Consider the following 13,438-nt stretch of genomic DNA (forward strand, 5'->3'; position numbering starts at 1 on the left):
TGGACGGTCCACACCAGCTTCCTGAGCTGTCCCAAGGCCCTAACAGCAGAGGCGACAGCAGCAACCTTTCAAATCCAAGAAAATTCTCATTCTCTCCTCCACTGTCTGAACCACAGGACACCCCCACTGTGTCAGACAGCACTGCCCACAGCTGGGAGCAGGGCTCCTCCCTGCCTGCCTGGGCAGGAAAACAGGAAGCAGCTCCCACCCTGCCAAGAGGTGGGGCTGACAAGTTCCCTTTCCTAGGTGGGCATCTCTCCAGGCCGTCAACTCTCTGGATGCAAGTGAAGCACTGGCCTCAGGCCCTCTCCACCAGGCTGCACCCTGCGCCCCACCCAGGTCTCCTCCACACTTTGTCCCAAGGTAGTGGAAGTGCGCCAATGGATGGGGAGAGGAAACCCACCTTCATCAGTGCCTCACAGGCAAAGAACCCTTTCACTACTCAAGTGGGGCTAGGGATCTGCTTTCATGGCCACTCCCCATCCCTTCCTGAGGTACAGCAGCACCCTTTCCTGAGCCCCATGTCACTGGTACCTGGACCCCATTCCACACACAGGAGCATTTGGAAACTATTCAAGAGAGCAGTTAAGTGCTCAGAAGAAATGCATGTCCTTATTCCCCAGTGTGAAAGCCCATTATAACATGAGTTTTACAAGCTAAACATTGAAGAGCTGGAAGGACCCTCAGAAATCTTTTCCAGCCTACTCATTTTGAAACGAGAAATTCAATAACAGAGCCAGATTTTCTACCCAGGGAAGGCTCTCATATTACTCTGCACTCATCCTAACATCCCTTATGCCTTGCTATAAACTCCAGCACCTGCGGACAGCCACTGCCATTAGCCACATCCAGGTGTCCGGGCCACTCTCCCTTCTTAGTAATATCTTCTAGCTCAGAAAGGTCCCACCTGAAGCAGAAAAAAAGCCCTGGGAAGGCCAAGACCATGTTTTGGGAATGCCTATAGTGTTCTAAACTTTACAGAAATCCAAATAATAAACCTTGAGCCCAAATTCTATTTCTTGACTCTGCAGGCTCTCTCCTGAATGAGTTCTCCAGCCTAATTCTCAGGAGCTGGGCAGGGGCTTCCATGGCACCCTGGGTGCACAGGCCTGGCACACAGGGCAGGAACTCAGTAAAAATTAATCACTGGAGAAATCAAAGGAGACAGAGGAAAATCTCCAAAATGTGCAAAGGAAAAGTGCTCGGCAAGAGAGGGCCTGCCTCAGTATCTAGGTTCCCTGCAGATCCACTGACTTTTCATGTTCACGCATTTGGCAAACAGGCCTCAAAGCCTGCCTCATGCAAAGCTTTGAGACCCAGACTCTGCCCCCAAGAAGCTTATAGTCTGGAAGGGAAGCCAAACATGGGCTTGCTAGGATGAATCAGAGAGACACAGTAGCTAAGGACCCCTGCTCACTTAAATACATTATCTAACAGGAAGCACACTGTGGGGGCTGTCAAATGGAGGGGTGCACTGTTAAGTTAAAACCTGGGAAGAATAGGGACTAGATACCCTGATGGTACCACGTCATGCAAGGTCTCTGGGGATCCAAGAAAGGCTCTTGAAAAAAGGGAATTACAGAGCAGTGTTGGGCTTTAGAGATGATCCATCTGGCACCAGGCTATTTGGGGGGCAGGGAGGACAGGATTACAACAATGCAGACAAGAAGTAATAGGGCAGGAACAATGAGAAGCAAAAGAACAAGAGAAATGTCACAAAATAGAAAGTGGCTGTGAGGGCAAGAGGACGGGAGGATTCAGAACTAACCAATGCCAGGGAGATGCTGGGAACCAAACAGGGGCATTCAGTCTAGAGAGGCCCAAGGTGAGTTTGGGGCATGTGCAGTTTATCCCGGGGCAGATGTCCAATGGGAAGTGGTCGCTCAAGCTGAGAAGTCAGGAGGGAGATGTGGGGAGTCGATGTCATGGAGGTGGGAATAGAAACCTTCAGATAGAGGTGAGGGCAGAGGAAGTGGACAGGAGGTAAAAGAGAAGTGTGGTGGGGAGAGTACCTAGGCGAGCCTAACCATTAGGGGGAGAAAGGAAGAGAGCCGGAGAGGGCCAGGCAGTGACACGGAGATGGCACTCATGTAAGGCCAGGCTCTGGGACTGATTTTCCTGGGTCTGAAGCCCAGCTCTGTCACTTACTTCAGAATCTTGGCTTAAGAGGGGTTAATCTAGTTATTAACCCCTCTTAAGCCTTAATTTCTGCATCTGTAAAATAGGGATTATAATTCATAAATTTGTTGTAAGGATTGAAAAGGGTGGTTTGTGTAAGGCCTTCACTGCTTGCACATAATAAATGTGGTAAATGTTGGCTATTATCATTAGTATCAGTGGGAGGAAACCAGAAAACTATAAACCATGAGCCCAAAAGAAAGTTCCTAGCGGCTTTTTTATGTTTTCAATACTAACTAAGGGAGCAAGGAAGAACTAGGAGGGTGGTACAGCCCAGGCTGAGAACTTCTGATCCCTCTAGCCCAACCCAAAATTTATCAAGCTGGTGAATCGAAGGCTTCGCATCTGCTGATGATCATGAGCAAGGTGGCAGAAACACTCCCTGACTTAAACATGGAGAAGACTTAGCCATCTGATTTTGAAATCCCGGCTTCTCTCTTTACTCACTGTGTGACCTTGGAAAAGTCATTTGGCTTCTCTGAGCCTGAGGTATTAAATAGGACAATGGATATAAATCACCTAACATGTTCCTAGCACCCAGCAGGCCCTCAGTAAATATTGGTTTCTGTCTCTTCCTCTCTAGAACCCAAATCTCCTGGCTCTTCCAAATGTATAATTCATTGGGATCCTGTACTCTGTGGTGGGCTCTACTGAGATTGTGACTAAGAGCTCCTCTGTATTTCCAGAGCCCTGGCCTCTCCTCTGATCCCTGTATTCATTTGCCCCGGAGCAAAGCTGCTCAAACTTCAGTGTGCACAGGATCACCTGGGGTTCTGGTTGAAATGCGTGCTCTGATTCAGCAGGTCCTGCACTAGTAAGGACTCCAGTGAGGCCACTGCTGCAGGTCCTCTGTCCTCTGTGGAAAGGAGCCCTGCAGTGGCTGGTCCACCTTCCTGCTGACTCATGAGCTCCTCTGGGGCTGGTCTCTTTATCTTACTCATCTCTGAGTCCCCTCCATGGTATGTGCTCACTAAATGAATGTTGAAAAAATATGCAAACCATGGAGAAAACCATTTTCCAACTAAGTAAATACAGACAGAGTATTTTGTTTGTCTGAGAGCAGCAGCCCTCCTGATTCATTTCAGAATTGCCCTCTGGATTTGACGAGTGAGGGTAGTGTGGTGGAAGGGGCCTAAGACCTGGAACCTGGAGTCCTGGGTTTAAATCTCGACCCTTCATTTACCAACCGGCGGCTTTGGGTAAGTTACCGAGTTCTCATCCATAAAGTGAGAGAGATAATACCTGCCCACCATGCAGCCTCAATGATGACTAAAATACGCTTTATAAACTGTAAAGTGCTCAGGGCAAGGAATCATTATTACAGCAACTATTTTGAGAGCAAGAACAACTTTTAATTTCCCTAGAGCCTGAAGGATGCTTGCGATGAGCTGGATGGGGGACACACCAGGGGTCTAGTTAGAGATGGAGGCTATGACAGGCAGGTCTGGGGCCTGTCCCACTCTGTCCCACTCTGGCAGGGACAGTGGCCATATGAAGTGTAAGGATGACACCAGGAGAGTTGAGGACAGAAGGCTACCTGGAAGAGGCTGGCAGAAGTGAGGAAACAAGGCTGGACTGAGGGTACAGGCAGCTGGGACACTGGCCTGACCAGAAGAAAAGCAGAAAAATCAGAGTCCTCTGATGGACATGGGACAGACTCCTGATTGAGAGTGTAGAAGGCAAGGCTGGACCATAAAGAATCTTGAGAGGAAAAAAATATCAAGTAAATGCAGATGTCTTCTGTAGCCCAGAGTTGAGTTACTCCGCCCCAGGCCAGGGCTCTCTGTTGGAGCTAACCAGTCATTTTCTACCCTCAACCACAGCCAGCTCACCAACATTAGCCTCAGGCATCTGAGGACACAGGCAAGAACGGGACCCAGTCCTATCCTCAGGAAGCTCATAGTTTACTAAGGGCAACACAGAGAAATGGTATGAGGTAGCAGGTGGGAGTGGCCAATTCTGCTCCTGTCTCTACCTCCCACAGTTCGCATCATCCACTCACCTCCAGATGTTTCCTCTGGCCAGACCCCATTCCTGGAATGCCCCATCCCCCTCCCTCCACTCAGCAAGTGCTTAAGTGGAGGGAGGGGTTCAGTCCTCTGTGAGGGCTCCCCACTCTTTCCACTCCCACAGCCTGTACTTTATGCACACGATCTTGGTAATTATCACATTACCTAGTAACACTTCTATCCCTCTATGGAAGAGTTAATCATAGCCTGCACAATTACTTACTGTGTTTTCTTATGTCTCATCTTCCCAGTCAGATTATAGCCATAATCACGAAAATAGTGCTCCACAATTTACAAAATGCCTTCACGCATATTATTTAATATAGCTCCCATATTAAACCTGTGAGGTAAGTATTATCTTTATTTTACAATAAGGAAACCAAGGCTTAGAGAGGTTAGACAACTTACCTGAGGCCACACAGCCTATCTACCTTCCCACCCATAAAACTCAAACTTCTAGCCCCAGTGCCAGTGCTCTGCCCAGTACTCAGAGGCAACACAAGACATTGCTTAAAGGTTGGGACTCATAGCTGTGTGATGTTGGCAGGTTACGTAACCTCTCTGTGCCTTAATTTCCTCCTGGAAAATGTGGCTGATACCACCTCATAGGTCCTCGTCTAGGTTAAAGAAGATAATACAATAATGTACTTAAAATAGAACCAACCAAACACTAGTTACAATTATCATTATACTTTGGCTGATTCTCATGGTCTCTTAACTCATTAAAAAATTTTTTCTAACTTATTTTTATATCATAATACATTTGATAGGTAGTCATTAAACAAAGTAAATTTTTTCAGATTGACTAATGCTAAGTTTTTGGACTGTTCTCTGTTTTGTTCTTTCCTCTCCCTGAATAGTTTTAACAATTAGAAAAACTCTCTTTTCCTGATCCAGTCTACCTCACTTCCACACCAGGTCAAATTTAGCCAATTACAAGTGTTCCACAGAATAACGTAGACTCTCCCTGTTGGGCTGTCCATGGATAGCGAGGGGATATGCCAGCCATGGGTGAAAACGTTCACAAACCTAATTTCCATCACTATAATGGATCCAAGTTGTATGCGTTTCTCTATTGTTCCAGTTTTTATTTACTTGAGACTCTAGAAAGAAAGGGTTATCATAAAATACCACCTATTTATTTTCCTTTCCTATTAAAAAAATAATATTCACACTTTCCCGGAGCAAGAAGCCATATGTGACCAGGCAGCTAGTTGAGGCAGTCACACGCGAGGCAGATGGAAAGCTTCCTTCTTTTCAGCAGTCCAGTTCACAAAGCTAGCGAAATCCAGAAGTGAATGGCCATCTCTGCCATCCTTCCTGGGGCAGGATGACCCAAGGAGTGGACACTCCCTACTTTCCATCACCCAGACACACCTTCAAGGGCCAGAAGTAGCTTGAAAGAGGAGAGGATGAGGTCCCTGGGGTGAAAAGCTTTATCCTAACACTCGGTCAGGTCTTCACAATCTTTTCTATCTAAAAGTTTGGGGAGAAAAGAAGAAAAGAGCAGGGAAACCAGCCTCTGGCAATGGAGGCCCCAGCTGGATCTTCAAAGGTTCCACTCTGAGAGCAAGAGTGAAGAACCAATCTACCCACACGACTTGGGCACCAGGACTAAAAGAAGTGCTGTACCCTTTGAAATGAATTTTTGCATACAAATGAGCTGATGAACACCATAAACATGTCAGCGTGATTCAGTCAAATCAATACACCAGGCATTGAAACTCTGAGGTAAAAATGGATTGTGGCTTTTTGTTGACACAGAGGAATTTTGGTCCCCAGCCCTGGTCAGCCTGGACAAATAGGGCAGTCTGCCTCTTAGCTGCTAGGCACATTTGGGGGATGAAGCCAAAACCCCAAGTCAGAACTCTAGCACCACTGGGCAACTCATCCTACCAGCACTGGGCCGTACGGCCAAGCGCCTCCATTCCTGCCCCTGGCCGCTCCCCTCCTCAAGCCCCCAGTCATTTTCCAAGCTCGGCCACACTTTGCATTTCCTACATTCCTTCTCATCACTCAGACCCCTTCGGCCCGGCCCTCGGAGGCCGACAGCTGGGGTTAATGTGAGCCAAGCGAGAGGCACCAGGAAAGGGGTTAGGGGTGGGGGGAATGTCGGTGCAACTAAAAAGCGATCGAGAGGAGAGAAAAGGGCTCCCCACCTTTCACATACCCAACTCAGCTCCCCACTCTCCACCGCCACACTCACGTCTCCGAGTGACTCCCGGGTGCGTTCCCCCTGCTTAGAGGCACCCCTTCCATTCCGCCACTTTTCGGTTCTTCCCCTGTCACCGACCCTGTGACCTTTCTCCTGCCTCGTCGGGACCGGTTCTCCTGGACCGCGCCGCACAGATCATGCCAGCTCCTCGGAGCCACCCTGCCCTTTTCCCCAGGCCAGCTGAGATGCCCGGGTCCCCGACCTTCTCGGGTAGCCTAGAGCTGCGCACCAGATGCCTCCTCTCTCAGCCCCTTTGTCCCGTCCCTCCCCTGGCCTGCAAGACCCCTACTCCCTTTAAAGCCCCTCCGGCACACTGCGTCTCTAGGGATGCCCCAGCCACACATCCCTAGGGGTACCTCGGTCCTAACCTGAGTCCGCTCGAAGCTCTCCCGCTCCGCCGCCTCCATCCCAGCGCCGACCCCGCGCCTGCTCAGCACCTTGGGCAGGGGGTTGGGCACCTGCTTGATGGAGTTGGCCATCCGGTCCATGTTGCCGCACAGAGCCGAGTCAGGGGCCCCTGGCCGCCCCGGGATCCCCACGGCGCCGCCCGCCCCGCCCTACCCTCTGGGATCCGGCGCTAACGGGACTGCTCCCACCTCCCATTGGCTGGGAGCGCTGCTACTCTCCCGAGGCCCCGCCCCACTCCGAGGCTTCCCGCCCGCCCCCGCCCCGCCCCAGCCCCCCCCGAGCAGCCCCGAAACGCTCTCCGCCCCGCCGGGCCCTCCGGACCGCGACGCGCGCCGTGACCGGCCCCGAGGCCTGTCCGTCACTGAGTCCACCGCCCCTGGCAGGGGCGGGGCCTGGGGCTGCCCTGACCTGCCCTCGCCCGCCGGTCCTCCGACACCGGAGCGCGGCCCTCCCCGCTCCCGCCCCTTCCTCGGGACCCTTTCCCTCTTTCGGCCCCGGTCTTGCGAGGGTCCCGCGTGGTGGACGAGGGTCACGCTGGCCAGGAGTCAGGCCTACCGCTGGGGCTCCAGGCCCGCCTGGGAATACCCTGTTTACTCCTTTCGGCCGGGACCTGAGAGCGCAAGATGGACCAGCTCGGCGGCCGGAGCCCCAGGAAGCGCTGGGTCAGCGTCTGCCAGCCTGGCTGCCGTGGGTGGCGGCCCCCACCCAGTTCCCTCAGCTTCTTCCTTCATCCTGACTCTGCCCTGAATCCCTTCCAATCCCCTTTGTAATGGTCGCAGACCTGGGAGCACTGAGCTGGGTCAGTGGGAACCTCCTTCAACTTCTTTCCAAACCTCTCCTCATCTGGACATGTCCAGAATGTAGTCGTTGATAGAAAGTCTTGTGGACACTGTCTGTTTATCCTTGGCTGTGGGCCACCTTTCCCGTCCTGCTCCGACGTCAGCCAAAGTACCGACAGGCAGAGGGAAGTGTGATGCTTCACGAAGTTTACCGTAAATTTTGGTGTTAAAAAAAGCTCTGAAACTTAAAGAAAGGCATTAATTTTTTTTTTTAACTAAGAACTTTTGATAAAAATTCCTTCTATGGAGAAGGGAGAGTGGGTGAGCCTTTGCAGGCATTTTGCTCAGACCTGTGCTTTCCCATGCTGGCATTGTGTGGACCGGATCTTGTTGCGAGAGGGAAGGGAGGGAACCAATGGGGAAACTCCAGCAAGTAGGTGAGAGACTACAATGGCCTGAACTAAAATGGAGAGGAGAAAGTCCTGTACTGTGGGAGGTTAATGAATAAGCTTGGACAAAGAGAATGCGGGGAGGGAGGAGGCTATGGCTGGGCCAGAATTTCCACAGAGGAAGGATATGATGGAAAGGAATTGCCTTGAGGCTGCATTTGCATAGCAAGCACATTGGTTCTGCAAGTGTGTTGGAATGGGGGTTTGGGAGTGGCTCCCCTTAGACTCCCTGTCACCTAGTTTTTGTGTCTGAGCAGGTAGAGATGACACTGAGTAGGGGAGCATGATAGGGGGATGATGGTTAAGGAAGAGGAGATGGCTTCAGTTCTAAACAGCAGTGTCACCATAGACTAGGCCAATGGGCCGATGAAGTGTGGAAGAAGCGGAGCACCAAGGCCAAGAGGGGAGGATCGGAGGAGCTATGTCAGTAAACTGTGCCTTGTTGGAAGATAAGGACAATAAATGATGGTCATGTCTGGGGGTGTTTGGGGGCTGTAAAAGTGTATCAGTCAGCTGCAGCAGGAAAGGAATCGCACCCTAGAAGGGCTACTTGAGAGCTGAAGAAGGAATAAGTACAAAAATGTGACCTGGAATAGGGATCAGCCAGGGAGGGTGAAATACCCAGGGTTTAGAACAGTGGGAAGCTGTTACAAGCCCCAGACCTGAAGGGACAAAGTAGGGAAACTGTACTGGAACCAGTTGGGAATGTAGTCACAGGAGAGGAGGCACCTGACAAGAGAAGTGGCCTTAGGTAGAAAACCAATCACCAGGAGATTCTCTCGCTTGCTCTCTCACTTTTTTCAATGCTCCGATTTCCTACTAGTGCCTGCCACTGGCCAAACCCAGCTGGAAGCTGGAGGCGAGGAATATCAGAGTAGAGAAGAGTAGAGGCTGGATGTGGATGGGCTGGGAGCTCCCTAGCAAAGGGGGCTCACAGGAATATACCTACAAGGAAAACAGAAAAGATTCATAATATTACCTCTGTGTGCACATTCTTAGTCCTGCAATCCCTCATGCTCTGGACCCAGCTAGAAAGTGATTTATGACCCTTTGCCTAGAGTTCATGGCTTCAATAAATAAGGGCCCTTTAAAGAGGGATTAAGGGATCAACCTACTTCTTACCAGAATAAACCAGACTAGGAATCAGGAATTTGTGGTTTGGAGGCACCCAGTGGAGAACGGCTCAAGCAAGTTCCCTTCCTCTGTGGCATGCAGGGTGAGTTAAAAATAAGGATTTCCCACTTGCCTCCAGGATATAAACTACAGGACTCTGCTAGCTTCCTTCAGCCTTACCATCTCTCCCAGCAATGTTGGAACCACTTGTTTTATACCTTCTAGAAATGCCAGTTTCTGGACAGAGAAACCCATAGGGGGTATGATTATCTACCTCTCCATAGTTGGTGAAATCAATCCCACCTATTCCCACCTAATTTGGATCTGATTTAGTATCTGGTATGAGGATATGTAAGCTGAGCACACTATTCTGACAGGTTCCTGGAGCTCAAGTACACATTTTTTAATAGTTTGAATGAGATATACTTAATATACATTGAACTGCATATATTTAAAATATATCGTTTGATGAATTTTGACATACATATACACCCATAATCAAGATAATGAACATATGCACCCCCCCCAAAACTTTCTTCATGCCCTTTTGTAATTCATTCTTACCTCCTCCCAAACACTTGTGCCTAGGAAACTACTGATCTGCTTTCTGCCACTAAACATTTATTGCATTTTCTAGAATTTCATGTAAATGGAATCAGGACATATTCTTTCTTCTTTGGCTTTTTGTACTAAGAATAGTTATTTTGAAATTTGTATGTGTTTTTATATGTATCAATAGTTTGTTCCTTTTTATTGCTGAGATGTATTCCACTGTGTGGATAGTCCATAACTTATTTATCTATTAATCTGCTGATGGCCTTTTGGATTCTTTCCAGCTCTTGACTATTACCAAAAAAAGCTGCTGTGAACAGTCATGTACAAGTCTTCGTACAAACATATGTTTTCATTTCTCTTGAGTAAAAACCTAGGATTGAATGTCTGGGTTGTACGGTAGTTGTATGTTTAACTTTTTAAGAAATTGCCAAATTGCTTTCCAAAATGGTTATACCATTTTACATTCCCACTATCGGTGTGAGAGAGTTCCAGTTGCTCCATATTCTTGTCAGCACTTGGTAAGGTCAGTCTTTTTAATTGCAGCCATTCTAATGAGTGTGGGGTGTTATCTCATTGGTATTTAAATTTGCATTTCCACAGTACCTAGTGATGTTGACTGTCTTTTTAGATGCTTATTTTACTTCTGCATATTTTGGTAAAGTGTTTATTTAAATCTTTTGACCATTTTAAAAATGTCATATTGAAATAATAATAGACTTATAGAAAATGGCAAGATAGTAGTTTCCATAACCATGGTACAATTATTATAACTAGGAAATTAACATTGATACAAGAATATTTACTAAACTAAAGACTTTACTTGGATATCACCCTCTATTACTGTCCTTATTCTGCTCCAGGATCCAATCCAAAACTGTACATTATCGTCAGTTATGGTTTTTTTAGTCTCCTCCAATCTGACACTTCCTCAGTCATTCCTTATATTTTTTTGACATTGACACTTTTGAATAGTGCTGACTAGATATTTTGTAAGCTGTCCCTCAATCTGAATTTACCTGATGTTTTCTCCTGATTAGACTGATGTCATGAATTTCTGGTAAAAATACCGAAGATGTGATGTGCCCTTCTTTGCACATCCTGTCGGCGGTACATACTGTCGATATACCCTGATGATGTTAAGCTCAATCACTTGGTTAAGGTGGTGTCTATCATTTTTCTCTCTCCTGTAAAGTTACCATTTTTCCCTTTTAATTAATAAAAATTTTCAGGAGATACTCTGAGACTATGTAAATATGCTGTTTCTCTTTAATTTTTTTGGCCCATCTTTATTTGGGTTGTTCGTCTTCTTATTCAACTCATAAGTGAGTTTACCAAGGCTGCAGGAATTAGAGTCAATATACAAAACTCAATTGCATTTTTGTACACTGGTAATTAACAATCAGAAATTTAAATGTAAAAATGATACTGTATACATAATAACAAAATTATGAAGTACTTAAGGATAAATCTGACAAAAGATGTGAAAGACATGTACAGCGAAAACTATAAAACATTCCTGAAAGTAAGGAAGACTTAAATAATGGAGAGATACACCATGTTCACGGATCTGAGACTCAATTTTGTTAAGATGCCAGTTCTTTGCAAGTTGACTTATAGATGTGATGCAGTTTTGATCAAATTTCTAGCAAGCTATTTTGTAAAAACTGTTCAGATGATTCTAAAATTTGTGGAGAAAGGTAAAAAATCTAGAATAGTCAAAACATTTTGAAAAAGAGGAACATATTTTACATACTTGTGTTACATGACCAAGGTTTGTTATAAGCCTACAATAATCAAAAGAATGTGGTATTGGTGAAAAGGAAGATATGTCGATCAATAGAACAAATCAGACAGTTCAGAAATAGGACCACACGTATATGGTCAATTGTTTTCCACAAAGACGCAAGACAGTTCAATGGAAGAAAGATAGTCTTTTTAATAAATGGTGCTAGAACAATTGGATAACTATATGTAAAAAAAATAATAAAAAAACAACCCAAACCAAATAAACAACAAAAAACTCAATTCTCATGCAAATCGAAACCACAATGACATACTACTTCACATCTGTTGGAATGGCTATCATCAACAGAACAAGTAATAACAAATGCTGGAGAGGATGCGGAGAAAAAGGAACCCTCATACATTGCTTGCGCGACTGCAAATTGGTACAGCCACTATGGAAAACAGTATGGAGGTTCCTCAAAAAACTAAGAATTGATCTACCATATGATCCAGCAATCCCTCTACTGGATATTTACCCCAAAGACTTAAAAAATCATATCCATAAAGATATTTGCACACCAATGTTCATAGCAGCATTATTCACAGTGGCCAGGACATGGAAGCAACCGAAGTGTCCTATGATAGATGATTGGCTAAAGAAGCTGTGGTACATATATACAATGGAATATTACTCAGCTATAAGGAGAGATGAAATACAGCCATTTGCAACAACATGGATGGAACTCGAGATAATCATGCTAAGCGAAATGAGCCAGACAGAAAAAGTTGAAAATCACATAATATCACTGATATGCGGTATATACACCTAAAAGCAACAAAGGAACAGGACAAACAGAGACTCATGGACATAGACTATAGACTAGTGGTTACCAGAGGGTAGAGTATGGGAGGGGAGGGGGGAAGTAGACGCAGTAAAGAGGGTCAAATATAGGGGGTTGGGGGGAGGATGAAGTGTATAAAGGGGATCGAATATATGGTAGCTGAAGGAAACTGGACTTTGGGTGGTAAACACAATAGAATATACAGATGTTAAATTATAATATACACCTGAAAATTATATAATTATATTAACCAATGTTACCCCAATAAACTTAATTTTTAAAAAATTGTGTGGAAAAAAAATTCAATTCTCAATCCTGTCCTCACACCATATATAAAAATTAACTCAAGATGGATCATAGACCTAACTATCAAAACTAAGACTCTTAGTGACATTGGGTTTGGCAAAGGTTTCTTAAATACAAATCCAAAAGCAGGAAGTATACATGGGAACAAAAGGACTTTATCAAACTTAAAAACTTCTGCTCTTCAGAAGACTGCTATGAAAATAGAAAGGAAGGCACAAACTGGAGAAAGATATTTCCAAAACATTCATCCAACAAAGGACTTTTATCTCAAATATGCCAAGTACACATTTTTAAAGTTTACTTGGTTTGGTTTTTAAATTGTTCACACACATCAGGATGACTCAGGCATAAGAGCACAATGTAGGGGACCATGTAAGGATTTACATTGAGAGGGATCTGGGTCTGAGCTTCCATTCCACCACATTTTATTTGTGGGTTCTTGAGAAAGTTACTTAATGTTCTGAGTCTCTAACCAACCTAGCTGCAAAGCAGGAAGAGTAGTAATACAAACTTTCATTTATTCAGCAGACATTTGTTGAGCTCCTACTCTGGAAGAGGCACAGATCTAAAAAGGTTAAACATTTACTGTTTGGTACATGCTATACAAGGAGGCAAGTGCTAGAAAGAGAGTGGCATGTTTCTCCACATATTTGAGAGATTTAAACAAAAATAGAATCTTATTTATGCAAAATTATCTCTCTGTGTGTATGTGTGTGCATGAAAACAGAAGGAAAAAAGATTGAGTTAGATCTATTTTTACTGAATCGTAGGGATGTCCATGATAAATTGTCAAACGAGAAAGAAGCAAGATGCAAAGTAGTGTGTATAGAATGATTATACTTTGGTATAAACAAAGAAA

General features: G+C 45.7%; 1 protein-coding gene across 1 annotated transcript in view; it reads right to left on the bottom strand.

Annotated features, from left to right (window-relative positions):
- HIP1 (huntingtin interacting protein 1) overlaps nt 1-6,959 on the bottom strand; it is a 128,602-nt gene extending 121,643 nt beyond the window's left edge. Inside the window, exon 1 of the mRNA XM_039849323.1 lies at nt 6,771-6,959. Coding sequence (XP_039705257.1) covers nt 6,771-6,890 — 120 coding nt within the window. The 5' untranslated portion in view covers nt 6,891-6,959. The remainder of the gene's footprint in view (nt 1-6,770) is intronic.
- Between the last annotated feature and the right edge of the window lie 6,479 nt (nt 6,960-13,438).

Source organism: Pteropus medius, unplaced genomic scaffold (genome assembly GCF_902729225.1).
Source record: "Pteropus medius unplaced genomic scaffold, Ma_sr-lr_union100, whole genome shotgun sequence".
NCBI classification, from domain to species: Eukaryota; Metazoa; Chordata; class Mammalia; order Chiroptera; family Pteropodidae; genus Pteropus; species Pteropus medius.